At 38.7% G+C, this 26,104-nt stretch overlaps 1 protein-coding gene across 19 annotated transcripts in view; it reads left to right on the plus strand.

The window, feature by feature from the left end:
- Positions 1–3,930: 3,930 nt before the first annotated feature.
- Positions 3,931–26,104, plus strand: part of LOC128115658 (zinc finger protein 54-like) — a 92,087-nt gene continuing 69,913 nt past the window's right edge. Inside the window, exons 1-7 of one of the 19 annotated variants that reach the window (XM_052746592.1) lie at positions 3,950–4,246; positions 5,012–5,168; positions 5,598–5,617; positions 7,018–7,127; positions 19,257–19,351; positions 19,538–19,664; positions 21,925–24,120. In XM_052746592.1, the coding sequence (XP_052602552.1) occupies positions 5,616–5,617; positions 7,018–7,127; positions 19,257–19,351; positions 19,538–19,664; positions 21,925–23,084 (1,494 nt within the window). In that variant the 5' untranslated portion in view covers positions 3,950–4,246; positions 5,012–5,168; positions 5,598–5,615 and the 3' untranslated portion in view covers positions 23,085–24,120. The other 18 variants (XM_052746591.1, XM_052746593.1, XM_052746597.1 and 15 more) reach the window with 18 other exon arrangements.

Below are 26,104 nucleotides of genomic sequence, written 5' to 3' on the forward strand. Positions count from 1 at the left end.
ATAAATAAATAAATCTGCCCTGAAGTCCCCCCCTATACCTCCTCCCTAGCTATTGGCTGCTCCATTTTTTTATTGCACCAATCACAGCAATACATTTTCACACAGCATACAAATATCTCACAACATTCTGATCTCAGTTTTCCTCATTTCAAGTTCAAACTCAAAAAAGGAAAAGAAAATGTCCCAGATGGTTCTTTCTACACTCAGGGTTGGACTAGGTTTTCCTTTCTGGTTAAGCATGTGCCCATGGGTTACACCACATCCTGCATGTGCTTGCTTCTACTAGAATTCAGCACATATGCATGTACTACAACTCTATAGTGTCACAGGAACTCTGGCCAGTCAGGACACTTGTGCATTACCCCTGTGGCTTTGTGACTGGATGACTGATGGTGTTGAACTAAATAATATTCTCTCTCTACACTTTAACTTACACTTTTCAAAAGTGCTGGCACATGCACTATAACTCCTTGGTCTGTGGATTGTCATCCACTTTTTAGTACACGGCTTCTGGGCTCACATTAGCTTCTACAGTGCTCAGTGGATCACCCCATGAGCAAATAACAATCACAACAGTCATGTGAATTGTGAAATCAAGCAATAAATAGATCTGAATGTTTGAAAGTCCTATGACATTCAAAAAGCCAATAACCAGGTCAGAATGATATTTTTGTTGTTGTTGTTGTTGTTGTTGTTGTTGTTGTTGTTGTTTTTCCCTGATTTCTCTTTAGCTCCTTCCTGAAAGAAAGCCTTTGCAAGCCAAAGAGGTTCTCATACAAGTGTCCAGTATGGAAACTATGAGAAATGGTCCTTTTGAGGCTGGAAAAATAGCTTGGTCAGTACACTGCTTGCTGTGGAAGGGGTGAAGACCTGAGTTTGATTCCTTAGTCCAGCCCCAGCCTTCCCCAACTCAAGACCTTGCTCTAATCTTGTATCTGCTGGTCTAGACAAGCCAGGTCTATCTATATGTCTCACTCTCATCCTGTTTCTTGTCATGGCCTTCCCCTCTCCATAGGTCCAGCTCTCAGTACAGTTTGAGGATGAGCTGCATCAATGCTATAGGCTTACCACTGTCACTTAGCAGTAGACAGGAACCACCTGCTGGGGTAGGCAGTGGAAGCTGCAGGAGGTCTTCTGAGGGCCAGGGGACACATCTAGGCCCCCTTATCCCCTGGGTCCTCCTGCCTGGGGTGCTTACCTACCTCTGGTTCTTTCTCAGGCACCATGTGGCTATCTTCTTACACAGCTGGCCAGGCTTACATAGGTCTACAGGTACAAAAGGGTCATGGCCTCCATCAGGAGGTACAGTGCCACCAAAACTCAGATGCACAGAGAATAGAAACCAAGTTCTACAGCCTGAAGCAAGATGCCAGCCATCAAGTGAGTACCCTTTCACCTGCACCGGGTCTTCCTAACTCACCCCAGGTCTCAGACACCAATATCTGAGAAGAAAGTCCACTAAGGCACAGACAGAAGGTTGCATCCTCCAGAGGTATCTGCAAGAAGACCCAGGCTATAAGCTTCCTTTTGAGTCACAGGGTGGACAGGAAGCTGGAGTGCAGCAGCAGCCTGGGGATGAGCATCATGGTGGGACCAGACTCTTGACTCCCCCAGCCTTTTTTGTAACCCTCACTCTAATCTACCAGACAACTGCCCTAACTGCATCAATGGTTGGTCTACAGATAGGGTAAAGCATTTGGGTTTGTCTGGGCCAGTGGCAGCTCTGGTGAGGAAAGTGCCTTAAGATTAGCCCCAAGTGAGTGACCAGCTTACCTATGGGAAACCTAAAGACAAGAGAAAGTCTCAAGTACCCTATAGCTGCTCAGAATTTAGCTTAGGTGCCTCTGGTTGCTCTCTCACACATATATCCTTATCCTCCAAAATCCAGTCACCAGGATTCACACCCAGTCTTAGCCCTTCTTCTTCAGAACCAGTTCTAAGTTATGGGTCATGAATACCATGCCTGGAAAAAGGAGAGAACCAAGTAGCATGGATTTCAAGGGTTTCAACCCCAGGCTGGCTGATAGGCTAGTTATCAGAACCTACCTGTCTCCAATGCTGTAGTTACACAATTGCAGACAATGCGCTCTCTCTGTCTCTCTCTGTCTCTGTCTCTCTGTCTCTGTCTCTGTCTCTCTCTCTCTCTCTCTTTCTCTCTCTCTCTCTCTCGTTTGTTTTTCAGGACAGGGTTTCTCTGTGTAGCTTTGTGCCTTTCCTGGAACTCACTCTGAGGACCAGACTGACATGGAACTCACAGAGATCTGCCTGGCTCTGCCTCCCAAGTGCTGGGATTAAAGGCATGCATCACCACCGCCCAGCCGATAATTCTCATTTTTAACTGGGTACTTAGGATTCCAACTTGGGTCATCATGCTTGCAGAGGAAGTACTGATACCCACTGGCCAACTCCCCAGCTGAGACTACCTCTAATTTTAATTTTTTGGTGCTAAAGTATGGCAGCACAAGAGCTAGGCTGATACATGCACTTGGTAGGGAGGATATTCACATCCAACCCCTTGTCTGATTTGTGGGTTGTCTATGGCTTGTACCTGGAGAGTTTGAAGCTGGAAGGGGCTGTGCCACACACATACCAGAGCAACCTTTCTTTCCCCTCCCTCCAGCTTGAGCCCTTATTGTCAAAAACATTTAGGGGCTTTTGTGGAAGGGAAGAATCAAGTCCAGGGACCTTTTTTTTTTTTTTTTTTTTAAACATTTTCACATTTAGATGTATGTGGGGAGGAGGCATGTCATCACAAGCACATGAAAGTCAGGGGACAACTTGTGGGAGTCTATTCTCTCCTTCCATATGTGAGTCTCAGGTTTTGTACTCTGGGCATCAAGCTTAGTGGCAAGCATATTGACGTGCTGAGTACATCTTGCCAGCTCTAGATACCTATTATTCCTCCCTTGATGTTTTGTTTTGTTTTTTTCCTCTTTTATAATCTGCAATGTATTTTATGTGTGCCAAGGTGGTAGTGTGTGTGTGTGCTCACACGAGTGTGTGCCTGATGTGCCTGAATCTACTCTCCTGTCCCCTCACAGAAGCCGTAAGAGGACATTTGGTGTCCTCCTCTATCACTTAGGTAGGGTCTCTCCCTGAGTTCATTAGGCCAGCAAGCTGAACAGATCCTCCTGTCTGAGCCCACCCAACCCAACCTCCAGCTTGGGTTCCTAGCATATGAAAGACACCGGGCTAGTTAAGTGGTTGCTGGGATCCCAAATCCAGTCCCACTGCCCCACAATAAGCATACCGACCTCTGAGCCATCTCTTCAGTCCAGGACACAAATGAAGGAGGACGGGTACTGCGTGAGGCCCGGCCTTCCCAAGTTGAGCTGATTTTTCCCATTTTCAGTTGTTTTAATAATTCTATGTGGGTCTACTCCTGTGAAGGTGCTGACGCCTGTTCACATCTCTGATGTCAGAGAAGAGCATAGAGTGTCTTATTATACCATTCTTGACCTATTTCCGTTCAGACAAATTCTGTCACTGAACCTGGAGCTGGGCCATCTTGCCCAGCCTACTCCTATCCCCACCCTTTCCATGGTACTACCATTACAGGCACCCTGTTTGGATTTTAATTTGTTACATGTTTGTGCTTGGGAATTTAGGTTTGTTAGCTTTTTTTTGGCACATATTTTTTCCCTAAGGGGCTGGAATGCCTTGTTAGGCTGGATCTCTTGTATCTGAAGTCGTCAGAGACCAGGGTGAGGGGTCAGGACACGACAGTGTCCTTCTGGATCAGGGTCTGCTCCAAGCCGAAAGAAACCATGTGAAGCAGTTGTATAGGAGAGAGCCCAGGTGCGGCAGCTGTGGGGTAGGAAGTCGGACACAGAGTGGGCGTGGCCGCTCTCAATGGGGAGGAGAGACATTCACCCACGTGACAGGAGTGATGGGGGTGGGTAGAGAAACAGTAAGGGTGAACTTGAGAAATTCAAGGCTGTGGTGTGGGCGGGAGTCAAGGCTGTGACGTTCCGGAACTGATGGCGTAGTGGGAGGAGCCAGAGAAAATTAGCAGAGGCTACAGGGACTGGAAAACTCAGGGATCCCGACTAACCCCATGCAGCTAGAGTGAACGGCAGACGGGGAGCCCAGACCGAGGGGGAGCCCAGATCGGGTCCCAGCCAGGCAACCAGGACGTGAAAGCTCACCCGAGCCACGAGAGTCACGTGGGACGGACTGCAAAACTCACCCCGGTCAGAGCATCGCGGTGGCGGGAACCACAGGCCGGGGTCTGGAAAACTAGCAGGTCAGCGCAGCGGCGGGTTTCGGAGGAAAAGGACCAGGGTTTGATGTTCATTAAGGAAACCAGCTAGAAAATACTGTTTGCTAATATTTTATCCTTCAGTGTAAAGTTTTGGTAATAAGAACTGGGTAATCCTAGTTGTTATTATTTATCTCATATGCTTGAATATTCTTATAACAATAATCTCGTAGATAATTTGAATGTACGTGTTGATGTTTGTAAATTAAGAACAGCGCCTGCGAGACTGTAAGAAATACTTTAATTGTTGTTCTTTTTGCTGTTGTGGAAAAACAAAGCGTTTCCTAATTTAAAGTCATCAATGAATTCTAATGTCCTTTTCTCCCAATCTGTTATCTAAGGCCATATCATTAGTACCTGGCACCTTGGCCAAGAGAGCTTGTTAGTTTGTCAGGTAGGAAAGACTCCGATTTGATTGAATGAGAATAAATATGCGAGCAAGCCCCACAGTTACAGTTCTAAACATTAATTGTTAGTGTTCCATCTGAAATACATACACTCTGTGATGCAAATACAGCTATCAAAAATGCACATTCTTATGCTGAGGTCTTAATATTACACTTTAGGGTCCAGACAAACACAGCGTGCATGCTGAGTGTGAGGAGATCATTTCCTACTATTTTTATAGCCAGAAAATGCATTATAGAACAGGATGATGCCAGAAAGCATCTTTTGAATAATTATGATAACTCATCTTCATCAGAAAGATGTCTCTTTTGTTTCCTTGATTCAAGAAACGTTCTCTTGCAGTGGACAGACACATGCCCAAGCTGTTGTGTTTTATTTCATTGTTGACATTCAGTGATGTGACTGTGGACTTTCCCTGGAGAAGGAGGAATACTTAGACCCTGCCCAGAGAGCTTTGTACAAAAACCTGCTGATAGAGAACTACAGCAGTCTGGTTTCTGTGAGTAAGAAGAGATTTTGTTTGTTTTTCAGTGCTTCTTCCTTATTCTCGGGTTCCTTGGCAAATTAATGATTCTGCATGTGTGTTATGTGTGAGCTTTGTGTTGACGAGTCTTACATTTCATAGAGCAAAGTGAAAATCTCAGAGGAAAAAGGAATGATTTCATGACATTTTTGTCTTTTCTTCATGTTTGTCCTTTTGGAGGGGTTAAACTTCTTCCATTCTGTTCCATGGATAATTAAGAAACTCAATAATGTACAGTATTATCACCCAATCATAAAGTTCTGTTTCTACTCTAGAATTTTGACTGAGCTGTAATTAGAATCGGGACTCAAGATACACATATGAATCTAAATATTTTCAATATTCTGACAGGAAATAACAATTGGGAAGTAATTTCTAGAGTCCTCTTTTGTTTTCTCTTCATAGGGCACAGCACTGTATTTGATGTAAGTACTTAATGAATCAATCTGTTTCTCACATGCAAATCTCACACTGATGACACCTGGTCACCTATCTGGAGCAAAACAAAGAGCCTTGGAAAGTGAAGAGGCAGTAACAAAGGTACCAGGGAGGGTAGAGGCAGGGCCCAGGTTCAGGTTTTCATGAAAGTGGAAACCTGATGTGAAAAGAGTTTGACCACATTCTGTTTTACTAGAAATTATTATAGACAAGACTGCTGAGAAGAATCTCTTCAGGATTGCCCTGTTGTAGACATTAGACTTTCTATGTGTGGATATACATATACATATAGTTTTATTTGACTATGCTTGTGAGTTGTGATGCCCCTGTTCCATTCATGTCTCTGTGCTTCCATACCAGTATTACATGGTTTTCATCACTATAATTTTAATATATTGTAAAGGAAAATTGATGCCTCTAAATTTGTTCCTGTTCTCAGAATTTCAAAGCTATTTGTAGTTTCTTCAGATTTTTATATCTGTTAGAGTTAATTTCTCCATTTTCTCCAACAATTCTAGAATTTTGATAAGAATTGCTTAGTATCTTCACAAAGTGTTAAACTCCATGCATTGCCTTCCCCTTCCTATCTCTGGTTGTCCGTTTTCATGCCAGTACCACGTGATTTCACTATAATTTGAATGTATTTTGAAGTCACCTCTAAGTTTTCTCTTTTTTTCAAAGATCTTTGAACTCTGTGTTTTCTCAAAATTGTATATCCTTCTAGGATTAATGTCTGCAAAAAAGATGTCAGTAGGATTTTGATACGAATTGCATTAAATCTTTTCAGAGGGCTAACTTCCTCCTACATTTTGTTCTCTTGTATGAATAAGAGCATGTTAACTATGTGTCATTATTCACGTACCATTTATGTATTATGTTTTCTATCTGCTGTTATTGTCTGTATTCCAGATTGGTTTTCCAGCTGCTATTGATGTCATTATTCCAGATTGGTTGTTCTATATCTGAGACATTACAGTACAGAAGAGTGTTACTTGATGGTTCAGAAGATGGTGTCTGATTCTCTGCAGACCTGCTAAGCATAATTGGCTCTGTGTACTGTTCATGGTCTGCTTTCCCTACTAATATCCTGTCCGATTTCATTCTCTTCAGTGACTGTGGAGTATTGACCTTTCCCAGCACCACTGTCCATATACCAAGGCTTGCTTTATCTTAGAAAATGTTTTGTAAAATGTGTCCATATTGATCACATAGTCTTATAGTGAATGGGCCATTTTGTCCCTGGTTAGTAATATTCTTTGTTTTGTATTTGAATAGATTTTTTTTTTTTTTGCCTATTACCTACCATAATTGTGACCATAACCCTTCCTTCTTGCTGAGGGTATATCTTTTTGTTTGGTTGGTTTTATTTTGTTTTTACCTCCCTAAGGGACAATAATAAAGTGAAATATAAGAACATAAAACAAAAACTAATGCATCAGACTACAACAAAACAAACAAACAGAAGGAAAAGAACCCTAGAAAAGACAGAAGAAACAGGTAAGACAAAGTCCCACTTGTTTGGGTGGGTCTCAGAAATCCTATAAAAAAAACACTAAACTGGAAACCATAATATATACCCAATGAACCTGTAGGGTAAAAAGAGAGAATATATTAAAAATAAACCTAAAAAAATTAAAAGTAAGATAAAATTAAAAAGAAAACAAATAAACAAAAAACAAGTAGAAAGCCCTGACACAACATTATGAGACAAGGAACATTCAAAGATGCCATTGTGTTCATTTTCTGTTGGCTTTGTACTGCTGTTAATGTAGACTACCCTTAAGAGTAGTTTCCCAGTGAGATTCCCTTGGAGCAAACTAAATTTTTATTAGCAGATGATTATCAATTGGAGATTGCTTCTGAGTTAGAGATGGGGACATGTGTCTACTTTCAGCTCTAGGATTCAATCCGGTGCAGACCCCTGCAATCCCAGTGCATGCTGCCTCAATCTCTGTGAGTTCATATATGCTTCAGTCCTGTTGATTTAGAGGTTTGTTTTCTTGGGGTCCTCCACCCCTCTGTCTCTTATATTCTTTCTGCCTCCTCTTCTTCAGGGTTCCCTTAACCCTGAGGAGAAGTGTTTGATAGAGACATCAAATTTAAAGCTGATTGTTCCAATGTCTCTCACTCTCTGTATTTTTTGGTTGTGACTCTGTTTATTCCCATCTGCTACAGGAGGAAGCCTCTGGTGATAGCTGAACAAGGCACTGATCTATGAGTGTAGTAGAATTATACCAGTCTTTTTCTTTTGTCTTTTGTATATAGTTGGGCTACTCATTTTTGTGAGTTGTTTTTTTATCCAGGTATTTTGCTGAAAGTGTTTATGAACTGGAGGTTTCTCTTGATGGAATTTTTGGGCCACTTGTATGTACTATCATTTGCAAATAAAGATACTTTGACTTCTTCCTTTCAGATTTATATCCCTTTGATCTCTTTCAGTTGTTATATTGCTCTAGCTGAGACTTCAAGTACTGTATTGAATAGACATGGAGAGAGTGGATAACCTTGTTTTGTTCCTGATTTTAGTGGAGTTGCTTTAAGTTTCTCTCCATTTAAGTTGATATTTGCTTTGTGTTTGCTGTAAACTGCTTTTATTATGCTGAGGTATGTTCCTTGTATCCCTAATCTCTCCAGATCTTTTATCATGAAGGGGTGTTGTATTTTGTCAAAGGCCTTTTCTGTATCTAACCAGATGATCATGTGGTATTTCTCTTTCAGTTTGTTTATATGGTGGATTACATTTATTGATTTACATATGTTGAACAATTACTGCTGGGATGAAGTCTACTTGATCATGGTGGATGATCATTTTGATGTGTGCTTCGATTTGATTTGCAAGTATTTTATTGAGAATGTTCATTATGGAAATTGATTCACAATTCTCTTTCTTTGTTGGGTCTTTATGTGGTTTGATTATCAGGGTAAGTGTGGCCTCGTAAAAATAAACTTGCAATGTTCCTTCTGTTTTTATATTGTGGAATAATTTGAGGAGTATTAGCATTAACTGTTATTTGAAAGTCTGGTAGAATTCTTCACTGAAATCATCAGTCCCTAGGCTTTTTTTTGATTCATAGATTTGTTAATGACTGCTTCTATTTTACTAGTGGTTAAAGGTATGTTTAAATTGCCTACCTGGTCTTGGTTTAACTTTTGTAGGAGGTATAAATAGAGAAAATGATCCATTTCTCTTAGATTTTCCAGTTTGGTGGAATACAAATATAAAATGATTCTCTCGATTTTCTTAGTTTCTCTTGTTATGTCCTCTTTTACTTTCTAATTTTGTCAACTTGGATATTCTCTTTCCACCTTTAATTAATTTGGATAAGAATTTGTCAGTCTTATTGTTTTTCTCTAACCAATTCTTTGTTTCATTGATTCTTTGTATTGTTTCTTTTTTCTATTTTATTGATTTCAGGCTTGAGTTTGATTATTTCTTGCAGTATACTCCTTTGGTTGTTAATTCTTCTCTTTGTTCCACATCTTTCAGGTGTGTTGTTAAGTTACTGGTATGAAATCTTTCCAACTTTTTTGTGTAGGCACTTAGTACTATGCACTTGCCTCTTAGAATTGCCTTTATTGTGTCCTATAAGTTTAGATATGTTGTGTATTCATTTTCATTCAGTTCTAGAAAGTTTTAAATTTTTTTTTATTTCTGTCCTGACTCATTTTTCATTCAATAGAGAATTGTTCAGTTTTTATGAGTTTGTAGGCTTTCTGTTGTTTCTATTGTTATTGGTTTCCAACTTTAATCCATGGTGTTCAGATTGGATGCAGGGTATTTTAATTTTCTTGTATCTGTTGACACTTACTTTGTTTATGAGTATGTTGTAAGTTTTGGAGAAATTTCCATGAGGTGCAGAGAAAAAGATATAGTCTTTTATGTTTGGTTGAAATGTACTGTAAATATCTGTTAGGTCCATTTGGTTTATAATGTTGATTAGCTTCAGCATTTCTCGCTTTAGTTTTTATCTGGATGACCTGTCTATTGGCAAGAGTGGAGCATTGAAGTCTTTCACTATTAGTGTGTAAGAGTCAATATGTGATTTAAGCTGTAGTGTTGTTTCTTTTATGAACTTACGTGCCCTTGTGTTTGGTGTATAGATGTTAAGAATTGCAATGTCAGCACATGCCTTTAATCCCAGCACTTGGGAGACAGAGCCAGGCAGATCTCTATGAGTTTGAGGTCAGCCTGGTCTACAGAGCAAGATCCAGTACAGAAACCAAAACTACACAGAGAAATCCTGTCTCGAAAAACCAAAAAAAAAATAATAATAATAATTTAAAATGGCTTGACTGACTTGCTTCCTGGATCCATTTGTCTCTAATATTTTTCCCTTTATTCTTAATCAGGGGCGATGTCTATCCTTGATGTTAAGGTGTGTTTCTTGAATGCACCAGAAGGATAGATCCTGTTTTGCATACATCTTGTTAGTCTGTGTCTTTTTCCTGTATAATTGAGACCATTGATGTCAGAGGAGTTATCAATGAGAAATATTTGATGATTCCTGTTATTTTGTTGTCGGTGGTGGTAGTGGTGAAGGTGTGTGTGCATGTGTGTGCTTCACCTCTTTCAGTTTGCTTGTCTGAGAATATTTATCCCTGTGTTTTCTTGGGTGTAGTTAATCTCTTTAGATTGGTATTTTTTCTTTTGGTGGATTCTGTAGGGGTGAATTTGTACATAGATATTGCTTAAATATGGTTCTATTGTGGAATTTCTTCCTTTATCTATTGTGATTAAAATTTTGGTGATTCTAGCCTGGACTGGCTTCTGTGGTCTTTTAGAGTCTGTAGTCCCTTCTAGCTTTTAAAGTCTCTGTTGAGAAATTAGGTGTAATTCTGATAAGCCTACATTTATATCTTGGTATTTTTCTCTTGCAGCTTTTTTTTTAAAGCGTGTGATAAAGATTTATTTATTTTTTATGTTTTTCATATTTTCTTTTTTTTTTAAATTTATCTATTTATTTTTTATCTTTGTTTTTATTAAGAAATTTTCTATTTGTTTTACATATCAACCACGGATTCCCCTGTCCTCCCTTCTCCCACCCCCCAGCCTTCCCTCACCAACCCACCCCCCATTCCCATCTCCTCCAAGGCAAGATCTCCCGTGGGGAGTCAGCAGAGCCTGGTACATTCAGCTGAGGCAGGTCCAAGCACCTCCTCCCTGCACCAAGCCTGAGCAAAGTGGCTCAGCAGAGGCACTAGGCTCCAAAAAGCCAGCTCATGCACTAAGGACAGATCCTGGTCTTACTGCCTGGGGGCCCCCTAAACAATTCAAGCTAAACAACTGTCTCACTTATCCTGAGGGCCTATTCCAATACCATGGGGGCCCCTGAGCTATTGGTTCACAGTTCATGTGTTTCCACTAGTTTGGCTAGTTGTCTCTGTACTTTTTCCAATCATGGTCTCAATATCTCTTGCTCATAGAATCCCTCCTCTCTCTTGTCGATTGGACTCCTGGAGCTCCACCTAGGGCTTGGCTGTGGATCTCCGCATCTGCTTCCATCAGTCACTGCATGAGGGTTCTATCATGACAGTTAGGGTGTTCGGCCATCCGATCACCAGAGTAGGTCAGCTCAGGCTTTCTCTCGACCATTGCCAGTAGTCTATAGTGAAATCATCTTTGTAGATTCCTGTGAACCTCTCTAGTACTCTGCTTTTTCCTATTCCCACAGTGTCTTCATCATGGTATCTCTTTCCTTGTTCTCCCACTCTGTTCCTGATCCAGCTGGGACCTCCCACTCCCCTAAGCACTCTTTCCCCCAACCCTTGCCCTCCATTACCCTTCCTTACCCCCAGTTTGCTCATGTAAATCTCATCCATTTCTCTGTCACTGGGGGATCGCTGTGTCTTTCTTAGGGTCTTCTTTACTAGATAGCCTCCTTGGAGCTGTGAGTTGCAGTCTGGTTATCCTTTGCTTTACATCTAGCATCGACTTATGAGTGAGTCCATACTATGTTTGTCTTTCTGAGTCTTGCTTACCTCACGCAGGATGATATTTTCTAGTTCCATCCATTTGCCTGCAAACCTCATGATGTCATTGTTTTTCTCATGGTCAGTTAGACAAAACAACAGCCTACCAAATGGGAAAAGATCTTCACCATCCCCACATCTGACAGAGGGCTGATGTCCAGAATATATAAAGAATTCAAGAAACTAGACATCAAAATACCTAACAGTCCAATTAAAAAATGGGCTCTAGAGCTAAACAGAGAATTCTCAACAGAGGAAGCTCAAATGGCTGAAAGACATTTAAGGAATTGCTCAACATCCTTAGTCATCAGGGAAATGCAAATCAAAAAGACTCTGAAATACCATCTTACACCTATCAGAATGGCTAAGATCAAAAACACTGAAGACAGCTTATGTGTTGGAGAGGATGTAGAGCAAGGGGAACACTCCTCCACTGTTGGTGGGAATGCAAACTGGTACAGCCACTTTGGAAATCAATATGGCAGTTTCTCAGAAAATTGGGAATCAATCTCCCTAAAGACCCAGCTATACCACTCTTGGGCATATACCCAAGGAATGCTCAATCATACCACAAGGACATGTGCTCAACTATGTTCATTGCAGCTCTTAATACTCTTTCTTTTCTTTTTGTTTGTTTTTTGTTTGTTTGTTTTTGGAGACAGGGTTTCTCTGTGTAGTTTTGGTGCCTGTCCTGGATCTCACTCTGTAGACCAGGCTGGTCTCGAACTCACAGAGATCTGCTTACCTCTGCCTCCTGAGTGCTGGGATTAAAGGCATGTGCCACCATTGCCTGGCTAGGTCTTGTATTCTTATTGCCCCCCTCTTCTGTAAAATTCTTTGCGATTTGGACAGAATAATGTAGCTTTCCCATTTATGTCTGTGTACTCAGCAGTCACTTGTTCTCAGTATTTGATAAGTTATGAGTCTCTGAAATATCTGGTGCCTGTTGCTGAAAACAGCATAGGATATGGGTTTAAGCAGAATCACTTGAAGGAGATATATATATATATATATATCCTCTCATTGTGCCTACCACCTTCCCTTTCCATGGGCTTTTGCTAGGTTTATTGTGCCTTGTGTGTTTTTCCTTCTGTAGAGAGGGCCTCAAATTGAATCAGAAAGCACGTGGTTACCAGGAAACAGTCTTGGGATCATTGCAACAGTGGACATACCTTGCCAGGTAGGGTGGAATTATAGCACACAGGATCCACATCTGGGTATTGCCCTGGTCACTCTTCTCTCCAGCAGCCTGCATACCACCTTTTGGTGCTATGATTGCTAGTCATCAGGGAGTCTAAGATATTTTTTAGGACACTGTGAGTGTTCAGCTGACTTGTTAGCACATTTTATTAGTATGTACAACACAAACTGACTTTTTTATGTGGATTTTTAAGCTTATGAATAGCTTATTAAAGTTATGAGATGTAGCCGTAATCAGATGTAATGTTCTGATGGAATATTTATAGTCTCTGAACTGCAAAATTATATTTCTTGCTAATTGGGGTAACTTGCATTCTGGCTTTCCTACGTTGACCCTTTAAAACTTTTTTATTCCAGCTTACTCTGGGTAATAATTGATGCACTATGTTGAATTGGTGTGGATGCCTTTGTCTCTATCCTGATTAGCATGGGATAAGTCCAGTTTTGTCATTTAGTATTTGGATTTAGGTTTGTGGTTTATAGTCTTTGTTGTATTGAGGTTTCTTCCTTCTGTTTTCAGAATGTTCAAAGCTATTAAGCAAATGTGAAGTGTTTTCCGAGGCTTCTTAGGAATCTCTGCACATGATCATGTTTCTTCTCTCACTGAGTCTATGCATTTGCTTTGTTTTTTGATTGATTTGTTTATGTTGAACAAATCACTCTTACATTAGGAGAATGAAATCAACTTTAATTCAGTTTTTGTGTAATTTAGGGAGAACCTTTGTGTCAGTATCCATCCAGGCAACATATCAATGACATGTTTTACTGTAGGAGTAACTTGAAAAGTAAAGGCAAATTAATTGGAAATGTATGGAAGAAAAGAATGAGTTCTTAGTAGCACATGGGGAAATAAATTTTCAGTGTTACAAATGTAGAATTGATCTTAAGCAAGTTCCTTTCCACGTGCTTGTCCTTTCTACTTTTGATATCACAGTAAATCTGGCTTTGTACACCGAGTTTTCTGCCATTTTTTTCCCTTCATGTTTTAAGCAGTCTCTCAGAGAAGCATCAGTGTAACAATTTTATAAAGGACCTGGGGAATTCAGCACTGAATCTGTCCAGTCCTAGAATATTTTTAGAGGAAAGCTGTTCCTGCCTCAATCTCAGAACTTGCTTAACATCAATTCTACTTTTGTAACACTGAAACTTTATTTCCCCATGTGCTACTAAGAACTCATTCTTTTCTTCCATATATTTCCAATTAATTTGCCTTTACTTTTCAAGTTACTCCTACAGTAAAACACGTCATTGATATCTGTTGCGTGGTTTTAGCTTCTAATTTATGGTCCTCACCAGTATGTGGCTCTCTCATGTTATATGTCATGTATGCCATGTTGAACTAAATCCAGGTGTAAATTTTCCAACACCCTGTTAAAAGTCATGAAAGTTTGATACTTTTTTTGCTATGGGATTTCTCTGAAGACTCCTTATAAGATTTCTCTCAAGGTTCTGCTCTGGCATCTCCTCCTCTACTTTCTCACTTATGACAATTACTATTCTCAATACTTGCCTTATTTTCACTCATATTGAAACTCCTTGGCAGGACTTAAAGGAAAACCTCTCTTCCCCTTCAAGGCCTTGTTCTGTTAGCCTCTTGATAGTATATTATTGTTTCTCACAAATGCTCTTCCATCTTAAAGCTGGGTCATGGTGTTAAGGCCCTTTTTCTAACAAACCTCATTCCTGAAGGGTAATTATGTGCTCTCTTCCCTTCCAGTCTGTCACTCCATTATTATTTGTAATAGTCAGAGCAATCAGAACAAGAAATGAGAAACTAATGTCTAGCTTCACAGAATCAACAGAGATTGGCTCACTCCTTACCAACTGAAGCAGTCAGTCATGAAAAACTGAGCCTAACCAGTATTTACCATCTTACTTTTTCTTGGTTCATTAAGAGCTACATCAGTGGGTTCTGCATGTTTATAAAGTCCCCATTAGGGATTATTTTAGCAAACAGATGCATTCATTTACTGAGCTAAAAAAGAAGTTTCTTGTTGTAGTATTGCTTGCTGCCCATTTATAACACTCTGGTCTCCCAGGGATTGTGAGGGAATGTACAATGATAGTGATGTTATTTTCATGCCTGCTTATAAAACATCTTTTCTCCAGCCTGTTGATCAAGGACTCATTGTGGTGTTAAAGCTGTGTGTTGAAGAATTACTGTTCATTGTTTCTTATATGACACAGACAGTAACTCTTCAACTGACCTGGACAAGGAACACAAACATCTGCAATGATTCAGCATTGTAGATGGCAACAAGAAACTCTGAGACACCAGAAATGGCAGAATTAAGTACCACTTGAGAATAGAGGATTTTTTGTGGTTTTCATGATAAATGTCTCCCATAGTCATATGAATACATGGTCTCTAGTTGCTAGTATGGTTTGAGGATGTTTGTGTGTGGTCTTTTGTAGGAAACATGTCACTGGAGGAGGGCTTGGAGAGTTTAAAACCTTTTCCCAGTTTGCTTGCATTTGAAGACGTGAGTTCTCAGCATCTTGCTCCATGCATCATGACTCCTATTTGCTTCCATTCCTGCCTAACACAACAGACTCTTATCCTGTCACTATAAACCCAAATAAACCCCACCTCCTGTTAAGTTGCCTCGGTATGGTTACCTTATCACAGCAACAGAAAAGTAATTAAAACATATTCCTATAAAAATCTAGTTTGAGGATTTACGATACAAGCTAAGGAACAATCTTGAGAGTATCTTTGTTGGTGTGACAATTAGAAATAAATGTGGAGCCTGCATTGTAGCTGGAGAATTTCCAGCTCCGTCCAAGTTCTGCCAGTCCCGGAACCCACTTATAAAATAAACACACAGACTCTTACATTATTTAAACTGCTTGACCATTAGCTCAGGCCTATCATTGTCTAGCTCTTACTCTTATATTTAGCCCATTTCTGTTAATCTTTACTTTGCCACGTGGCTTATGGCTTACCAGGACTTTACATCTTCCTTGTCCTGGTGGGGGTTCCAGGCAGTCTTTCCTTTCCTTCCTCCTTCCTCAATTCTCCTCTCTGTTAGTCCTGCCTATACTTCCTGTCTGGCTATTGGCCAATCAGTGTTTATTTATATAGAGCGATATCCATAGCACTGCATATGTGATGAGATTGCTGATACCTCCTGACAGCATCAGAAAGAAGGTTCTTCACAGATAAGGAATGAACTTCTTTTGTTCATGGAGTTCAGAGCTAGTAAATACCCATTGTCATGTGAGAATATAGGGTTTATCATATGGATGATGTAGTTAGGAATGCAGGAATAAGTTCTGAGAGGATCTACCCTAATTATGAAGGAATTTCTAGCACAGAGAAGTGCTGTCACCTAGCATCTTCTATGACAGAGAAGTCTTACAGAAGAAAAGGTGAATTGTATTTGATATTCACAGTTTTCTTATTCTACTATGTAGCCACAGCACCCAGATCTTCAAAATCTCCACAGTGATCAGTCAGTTATGATCTGGAAAGGACATGTTTCCACTGTCCATAGCTTATGATTGCAAAACCGAACTCATCATCTGCATCAGAAAATAAGTTGAATTAAGGTCTGTGTATTCATTTTGACCTAAGTCTCCTTCAACAAACTGTTCCATATTCTTCATATATATTTATTTTTAAATCTAAAAATATTTTATGTGTATAGGTGATTGGGTTGCATGTATATCTGTGTACTGTATGCAAGCCTGATGCCCCTAGAGGCCAGAAGAGGGCATTATATCCCTTGGAACTAGAATATAACTGGGTACAATTGGTTTCTCAGTGCATTTAAATGTATAAAGAGGGATTGGAGAGATGACTCAGAGATTAGGAGCACTAGCTGCTTTTCCAGAGGGCCCATATTTGATTCCTAGCACCCACATGGCAGCTCACATCATCTGTAACTCCAGTTCCGGGGAATCTGTGGTGCCCTCTTCTGACCTCTGCATGCAGCAGGTGCAAAATTTGTGCACATGCATACAAACATACACATGGAATTAGTAAGTAAATAAATAGAAATAATTAAAAAAGAAATTATTAAAATATCCATTAATAATCAAAAGACAAAAAGTATGATATATATGTAATGTATACACATACATCATAATGGCTCCATATTTATGTAAACACGAGATTAGCAATAATTTTCAGACATTCTGAATATATCTTTATTTTGTGATACATAATAAACATAAAATGGAATATATTGTTAAATAAGCTGTATGAGATTAGGAAAATGTCATACATTTGTTATGTGGAAGTACAAAGTTGACCTTAAATCCCAGTACTCAGGAGAAAGAAGCAGGCAGTCTCTCTATAGGACCGAGGCCAGCCAGCACTACTTAGTGATAATTTGACTCTAAAGCAAAGAGGAAATGGGAAGGGACTGGAGAGATGGCTCAGCAGTTAGAAGTATTGGCTATTCTTGCAGAGTACCTGAATCTATTTCCCAGCATCCACATGTTGCTCAAAATCATATATAACAATAGTTCCAGATGATCTGACATCCACCTCTGGCTTCTGCAGACACCAGGCATCCATGGTGCACAGACATACATGCAGCCCAAGCACTTATATATGTAAAAAATAATAAAATAAATTTTAAGCCATTATTTGCTGACAAGGATTGCACTGATTACTTAGACTATTATTGGGAATATGGCCACTTGCACATTGTCATTTATCTTAGTCAATGTGCATGGAAACCCATTTTCTTATTTACTATCTTTCCCTCCCCCCCTTTTTTTTAAATTTAGTGCCTTAAAAATTTTATCACAAGTGACAATGTGTAATGGATTGGCACAAGAGTTCAAACCAGACCATGCACACATGTGCATGTATGTACCTTTTGTTTTAGATTTTTTTTGTCTTGTCCCTTTGTGTTTGTGGATTTTCATTTTTAATTTTTTTGTTGTTTTTCCTGGTTTTTGTTTTTGCATGAGAGAGAGAAAGAGAGAAACATAAAGTTAGGTGGGGAGGGAGGGAAGGAGGATCTGAGAGGAGTTGAGGGAGGGATGAATATATGAAATATATGTAAAACAATTTTAAATAAAAATTTTACAATTCATCTTAGAAGTTATTTAGCTCCATAGTTAAGCTTATTCCTGTGCCTTTTGAAAAGTGCTGTTAGTGGATTAATTTCCTAATTTATTTCTGCATGTGCTCATTTTAGGCACATGGGAAAATTAGTAATTTTATGTTAATTTTCTGTTCAGTATTACTTAAAGCACTTATCACATCTAACAGTTTCTCATGGTGTCTGTGGGACTTGTATTTATATGATCATGTCATCACTGAAAAGTAGTTTGATGTATTCCGTTCCTACTTTCATTGCTTTTTTTTTCTTTTTCAGTTTTCTCATGCTAACTTATTATTATTATTTTTTTTGTTTTTTTGTTTTTCGAGACAGGGTTTCTCTGTGTAGTTTTGATGTCTGTCCTGGGTCTTGCTCTGTGAACCAGGCTGGCCTCGAACTCACAGAGATACGCCTGGTTCTGCCTCCCAAGTGCTGGGATTAAAGGCGTGCACCACCACCGCCCAGCTTCAAGCTAACTCTTAATACTCTTTATTAAATGAAACTGAAGAGAGTTTGTGTATTTTTTCTTGTTAAAATTTTATAGGTAAAGGCTGAAGAGATGGCTCAGCAGTTAGCACTTGTTGCTTTCAGAGAACCGGGGTTCAGTTCCAGTACCCACATGACCCCCCACAAGCAGGGGATCCAGCACTCTCTTCTGAACTCCAGAGGCACCAGATACACACATGGTGCACATACATACTTGCTGGCAAAACACTCATAAAATAAATAAATCTTAAAAATTGCCGTGTTAGAAATAATTATATACATATTTTTCTTTGCCCTGCACTGTTGTCTTAATTTTGGCATACACATCCTTTATTGTGTGAGCTCTGTTCCATGTATTCCTAGTTCCTTTAGAAGTTTTATCATAAATACTTGCTAAGCTTTGTGAGATGACATTTCTGTTTCTATTGAGAATTTTATTCCATAGGATTTCTTCCCTCTGATTTCATTGATATTCTTGGTGGTTGGATTATTGGTAGTACATTTCTGTCTTCCTTCTTGAAATTAATCCTTTGCTGTGTTTGGACACATTTGGTTGTATTACGCAAATGAAATGTATCATGGATATTTTCTAATGAGTCTGTTTATGGTTTGTCCCTATTTGTTATCTGTAGTGCTACTTTTGGCTGAAATGAATTGTGTTAATTTGTGTTCATCTTGAAATGTTCTTCTCCAGCAATTTTACAAGGCAGTTTTTCTGGGTGCAACAATATGGTTGACACTTCTTTGCTTTCAGGCCTTTAAATATATATCCCATGCTCACCTGGCTTTAGGATTGTTGACACAGCATCTGGCATTATTCCGGGGGTTTGTTCCTCTTACGTTGTCATTGTTTCTTAAAAAATTTTAGTATTAATTTTAGCATTTTATGTTTGACATTTTGATATGGAAGGACCAGAAGAATTTCTATCATTGTTCTTAATACAAAAGGCTGAGAGAAGAGAGCAACAGGGAGAAATGGCTGGTTCTCTGGTAAACACATCTCAGGTGGGTAGTAATGTCTACTTTTCTGTTAGAAATGTTATATATTGAAACCTTGAGAGCCTTTAATTATCTGCTTCTGACAATGTTATCTAAAGTGTTTAATTTCCATAATTTTTTGTCTCCTTATATATAGAAAAGCACTCTATTTAGTATAGTAGTTCATGATAAAACTATGGTTTGTTATTTCAGGGTCTGTTGACATTCAGGGATGTGGCTGTGGACTTCTCCCAGGAGGAGTGGGAATACCTGGACTCTATTCAGAGGGCTTTGTACATTGATGTGATGATGGAGAATTACAGCAATCTGGTCTCTGTGGGTGAGAATATTTTTATTGCAGAATTCCTAGGTCAATCTGTCAGTCTTTGCATGGCTCTAGGTACTTGACCTGAGTAGTGGCAGTGAAAGAATGAAGAAAAAAAACACATGAACACCCAGAAAAGCTGAGGTCAGGTGGGCTTAGTTCTTAGATGGAGAAACCACAGCACCCTGGAAACTCAGTATGTTTATTACATAGAGTTGAAGAAGGAGGTGGGGCTACTGCATAGAGCTGAACAACGAAGTGTGATTTTATATGAATAAACAAGCAGGATTATGGTATACAAGGAGGCAGGTTTATGGTATACAGTTGAATCAAAGGGACAGATTTAGTTAAATTTATTAGGAGCAGTCACTGTAGTAGGGGAGCAGTCTTAAGGCCATAAACATTTAGGAGAAGAAAGCTAAAATGGACATTTTCTGCACACACGGTCATTGTTTCCATATAGACCCCAGAGGAAGACTTTACTATCTTTCTAAGCCTCACCCTGAAGAGGAAGACTTCATCATTTTCCCATAGGTCTGAGACTGTGGTCCTTGACATGGCCAGTTCTGTAACAATGGACTCTCACTCAGGACTTCACAGACTCAGGGCTTCCTCAGCTCCTGACATTCATCCTTTGTATGCATCAGCTTTTTAGTGTGTAGACTCTGTGAAGCTGTCTCACAAACTAAAGGAAATTATCAAAATTTTGGTAGTAGAAATGAAGTTTTTCTTTGCATTATGTGTTTGTTTTGTCCTCCCTTTTGGAGGTATTATGCATCCTTCATTTTTGTTCTATGATACATTCAGAAACTCAAAAACATATAGTGTGCCCACCCATATCTTAAAGTTCCATTTTTATCATTCATCTGATACAGTTTTAAAATCCAAAGGCTGAAAATATTTCCTAAATATCTTCAAGATACTGACAGGAAATAACAATTGGCAATTTGTTTCTAGAATTCTTTATTTTGTGCTCTGGTCATCTGCTGAGCAGAATATTGTGTTAGCTTAGATGTCCAGGTAATTTTTTAAAGAATCTAGCAAGGGTTATGTTCCACTTTACAAAGCACAGGAATTGTCTGCAGGGTAGACTTGGTCACCTCTTGGAAGCCAGACAAAGTATCCTTAAATGTGAGGAGAGAGGAGACAATAACCAGATAGACAGAGAACCAGGTGGTGTTGTGAATGAATGAACAGGTCCAAAATAAGGGGTTTAAGTAAAACAGGAAGTACTGTCTGAAAAAGGCTTTACCACATTCAGTTCCACTCACAGTAATTCTTGAAGTTGCAAAATGGTGTCCTCAAGATGCATCAGAAGACTCTATGTCTTATTATATCTGAGTTATATTGACTTAATACTAGTATGCAAATGCTGTCATCTTGAAATGATTGTATGTTTTATAATCTGTCATAAGTCCATGAAGTAGGATTATTCTTTAATTACCTTCCTTGTAAATATATTACATCCTTTATTTTTAAAAATAGTATAATCTATCATGACTCCATGTAATTGCCTTCCTTGTAAGTTGAATTCATCATGTTGAATTCATCATGTTGAATCCTTCATTTGTTTTCTTAGTGGAATTGCCCTTCCAGAAAGTTATCTCAGGAACCAGTGAAAGCAGTGGTCTGGGGAATTTCCATTTAAGGAAATAGGGAAAACACAGTAGTATGTGGATCTAAGTCAACATAGGGTTAGAAATAAGCAATTACTGACAATGATGTCTCTTCCTCTAATGATCTACAGCATATGATACCTAGCAGAAATATTTATTTTGCCCTCACTTTTGAATACTCAACATATCTTTGAGAAAAATGCCCTATGAAAGTTTTAAGGAAGCATTTAATTTTAAAAGAACTTAAGTATTCTAAAGATTAATCTTTGCTGCATATACTTAAGTAAATATTATAAATGCAGTATTGAATTAAACTATTTCTTTATTAATTTCTGAAAAAATTTAAATAAGTAATGTATTCTAAATATAGTCAGAAAGCTCCATCCCAAATTTAATTACTGATTCCTCAGTTACTTGTGCCAAGTTATACATTTTTAGATGAGAATGAAGGGGCTACTATAAATCATTGATCCTTGAAGATTATTACTGTGTACATTTTTGTGGGAATCCATAACAATCATAATGGGCAAAAAAATCTCCACTACTGAGAGCTCTATTTTAAATTACTAGTTTACTTAAAAGAGAGAACTTAGGGAAACAATTATACATTGAATCTGTTTAATCTTATATCAAACCCTATTAATGTACTCATTTTTCAGAGAACTATTGCATGTGTGCGATTGTCCATCAACATATGGATAGTGAAGAGATATATTCTAAATGTAATGATCTTGACAAAATCCTTCATGAATCCAACAGATATACAGTTTATAAAACAAGTAATACTACAGAATATTTTGATAACTTTAGCTGTGATTGTAGTCACAGGAATACCTCGATTGAATCATCAAATCTAAATAGAGATAAAAGCATGCACACTGGAGAAGAAACTTGCAAATGTAAAAATTCATTATTTGCCACTACCTACAAACTTACACAACATGCAGTCTGTATTGGAGAGAAACCACACAAATTTAGGAAGTGTGGGAAATGCTTTGGTTCCTGCTCAAGCCTCACTGGACATCCAAGAATTCATACTGGAAAGAAGCTATATAAATGTGATGCTTGTGACAAATCCTTTACCCATTGCTCAAATCTTAGAACACATAAAAAAATTCATACTGGAGAGAAACCTTATAGATGCAATGACTGTGGTAAGTCTTTTCTTCAGTTGTCAGCACTTAAAAGCCATTTCATTGTCCATACTGGAGAGAAGCCTTACAAATGTCAGGAATGTGACAAATCCTTTGCCCATGGTTCCACTTTCAGGAGACATAAGAAAATCCATACTGCTGAGGAACTTTATACTTGTCAAGAATGTGGCAAAGTGTTTTATCAGTTGCTATACCTTAAAAGCCATTACAGAACCCATATTGGTGAGAAGCCTTACAAATGCAGTGAGTGTGACAGATCATTTATTCACTGTTCATCTTTTAGAAAACATCAGAAAATACATTCTATAGAAAAACTATACATGTGCAAAGAATGTGGTAAGACTTTCCTTGAGTTGTCACATCTTAAAAGGCATTATAGAACCCATACTGGAGAGAAGCCTTACCACTGTGAAGTATGTGACAAATCCTTTACCACGAACTCAATTCTGAAAACACATCACAAAATTCATTCTGGAGAGAAACCTTACAAATGCAAAGACTGTGACAAATCCTTTACCCAGCATTCAAATCTTAGAAGGCATCAGAGAATTCATACTGGAGAGAAGCCTTACAAATGTCATGAATGTGACAAATATTTTACCCGATTCTCAACTCTTAGAAGACATCAGAAAATTCACACACTGGAGATAAAAATACCATTGTAAGTAAGTTGGCATATTCTTTATCAAGATCTTTATCTTAGCCAGGCAGTGGTAGCACACACCTTTAATCCCAGCACTCAGGAGGCAGAGCCAGGCGGATCTCTGTGAGTTTGAGGCCATCCTGGGCTATGGAGTGAGTTCCAGGAAAGGTACAAAGCCACACAGAGAAACCCTGTCTCGAAAAATCAAAAAAAAAAGATCTTTATCTTTTTGAGTCACAACAGGATCTATAATAGAGAGAAACAAGGACAAAAGAAATTTTTGAAACTCTTTAATGAAGGTTGGAATCTTAGAAAATATCACAAAAATTTATACTGAAGAAAATACTTGCAAGTGTAACAATGTGGGGAAATCTTCAACAAAAACATTTTTGTAGTACAATATCAAAAATAGATATAATGAGGACAAAATGTAGGAACCTGAAGAATGTGGCCAAGCTCTTAGATTTTGTACCAGTTTTGTTGTATATCAGAAAACCTATACTGAAGAGAAACCATATAAAATATATACCCATGTGCTATCCTCATGTCCTGCTCTTCATTGGAAATTCCACACACCACAGAACCCTCAAAATGCATTCAGTTTGTCAAATCTTTCTTCTAATGCTAACATTGTAGATACATTGGAAAACTCATCCTGAAAGAAACCCAAGAAAATGCCTTAATAAAAATTTGTCTTTTATTCCACCTTCAAAATATTCATTCTGGAGTAAAACTCTACAAATACCAAGAATGTAAGAAACCTTGACAGAGACATGTGAGTGTAACAGCACATGCATGCTTGTGGATAATAGCTCTGAAGTCCTCAAGAATGTGCAGGAAAATCATTTTTAAATACTCAACATGGAGAGGTATTTAGTCCTGCTTCAAAGTGCAATAATAGAAGAGTGATATTAGAAAGACTAAGGCATAAAGACTTGTAGACACTATAAAAGCCAGTGTGTTGTAAAGAACAAAACCAAATGAATACATGAATTTGTCATGTGTTTGAGTGGAAGTGAATTCTTATATTTGAGCAAATAAAATGGTGTTTGGAAACATTTTTTTTTGTATTTCCAATATTAGAGTTTGTTTCAATGTGAACACATGCCATCTTCTTTGAAAATGATTGTGTGATAGTTTTTATCAACTGCTGCTGCATCAAGCCAGACCCTAAGACAGAGACAGAGGGAAATTAAGTAGTTAGTGCCTGGCCCCTGACTACTCTGAGATACTAATCAGCTGGAGAGAATTCTTTGATGCCAATATCAGATTTGTAAATAACTGTACAACCCACCATGCCATCTTCCAGTTCCTATATTCTTGCTGTCTGCCCCCCTGTAAAGGTCTCTGAGCCTTGGAGGATGAATTACCCAGGATTTTTTAGAGCAGTGGTTCTCAGCCTTCCTAAGTATTACCCTTTAATATAGTTCCTCATGTTGTGGTGATCTCCAACCATAAAATTATTTTAAGTGCTACTTCATAATTGCAATTTTCCTACTGTTATCAATAATGTAAATATCTGTTTTCCAATGGTCTCAAAGGAGTTTTGACCCACAGGTTGAGAACCACTGCTCTAGAGGAACAGAACTGATAGGATGAATCTATATGCATTAAAAAGGGATTTTATTAGAGTGGTTTACAGACTGTGTAGCTAGTTCCAAAATAGCTGTCTCCTTATGGAAAATCCAACATCCAGTAGTTGTTCAGTTCATGAGGCTGGATGTCTCAGTTGTTCTATAGTATACATTGGAATCTTAAAGAAGTAGGGTTTTCTTTTTTTTTTTTGAGTCTTTTTAATTGATAATGGATTTTTTTCATACAGTATGTTCTAACCACAGTTTTTCCACTCCTAGCCCCTCCAAGATCCACTTTTCACCCACCAAAATTATCACCGTTTCTTTTCCTCTCTCATTAGGCATCTAAAATGATGATGATGATGATGATGATGATGATGATAATAAACCAGACTAGAACAAGTAGTACGTTCTAATACCAGGGTAGGAGTGCCTCAGCAGCTGCATAGATGAACCAGTGTGTGCGAGTGGGGGCAAGTAGAAAAAAGAAAAAACTTCCTTATCCCGTGTCCATTTATATAGTCTGCCACTAGAAGTTGTGGCCCAGATTTAGGGTGGGTCTTTCCACCTCAAATGATCCTTCAAGAAAAGTCCCTCAAAGGTATGTTCAGCTGTTTGGGTTTTGATAGACCTCAGATATAGTCAGTTGATTAGCCATCACAGAAGTGGTGACCCAGAAGTCTGGCTATGATCTTCTAACTCGTGTTCCTTTTATTTACCCTTCTGTTTCTATAGTATGGTTGATGATCAATAGAAGTAGTTCTTTCAAGTCAAGTGAGAAATAGAAAGGAGAAACAGAATGATATCCAAAAGAACTCTAACAGCTATAACGACCTGTTGTTACAAATATAATATTAGGAAGCAGCTTAGTCAGTATATTGTATAAATCACAGTTGTGTGCTGTTTTTAAAAATGGACTCCTAGCCGGGCGGTGGTGGCGCACGCCTTTAATCCCAGCACTCGGGAGGCAGAGCCAGGCGGATCTCTGTGAGTTCGAGGCCAGCCTGGGCTACCAAGTGAGTTCCAGGAAAAGGCGCAAAGCTACACAGAGAAACCCTGTCTTGAAAAACCAAAAAAAAAAAAAAATAAATAAAATAAAAATAAAAATGGACTCCTGCCCATAGGTTTTGCCTAAGTTTGCAGTACCAGAAAACAAACAAACAAACAAACAAAAACCCAACAACAAAGACATATGAATGATTTCTACTGTACTCCTGCAAAATAGTGGCAGTAGGTCTTCGGTGTTGGGAACTTCTGTAGTCCCTTCCCTAACAGAGTAGCAAGGAGTACCTGCAGGTGAGAACCATGCCTAGTGAGTGAAAAATCAGATGTGAATGTCCTCCTGGGAAGAAGGCTTTAAATTTAATCAGACTATATCCACCTAACTACTACTACACTAGCTGGCACTATTTGGCCCTTTCATTATGAAGCATGCAGAATCCACACCTGAGTAAGACTTTGGGCTATA

The sequence above is a fragment of the Peromyscus californicus genome, unplaced genomic scaffold (assembly GCF_007827085.1).
Source record: "Peromyscus californicus insignis strain IS unplaced genomic scaffold, ASM782708v3 Scaffold_1__1_contigs__length_55948999, whole genome shotgun sequence".
NCBI lineage: Eukaryota > Metazoa > Chordata > Mammalia > Rodentia > Cricetidae > Peromyscus > Peromyscus californicus.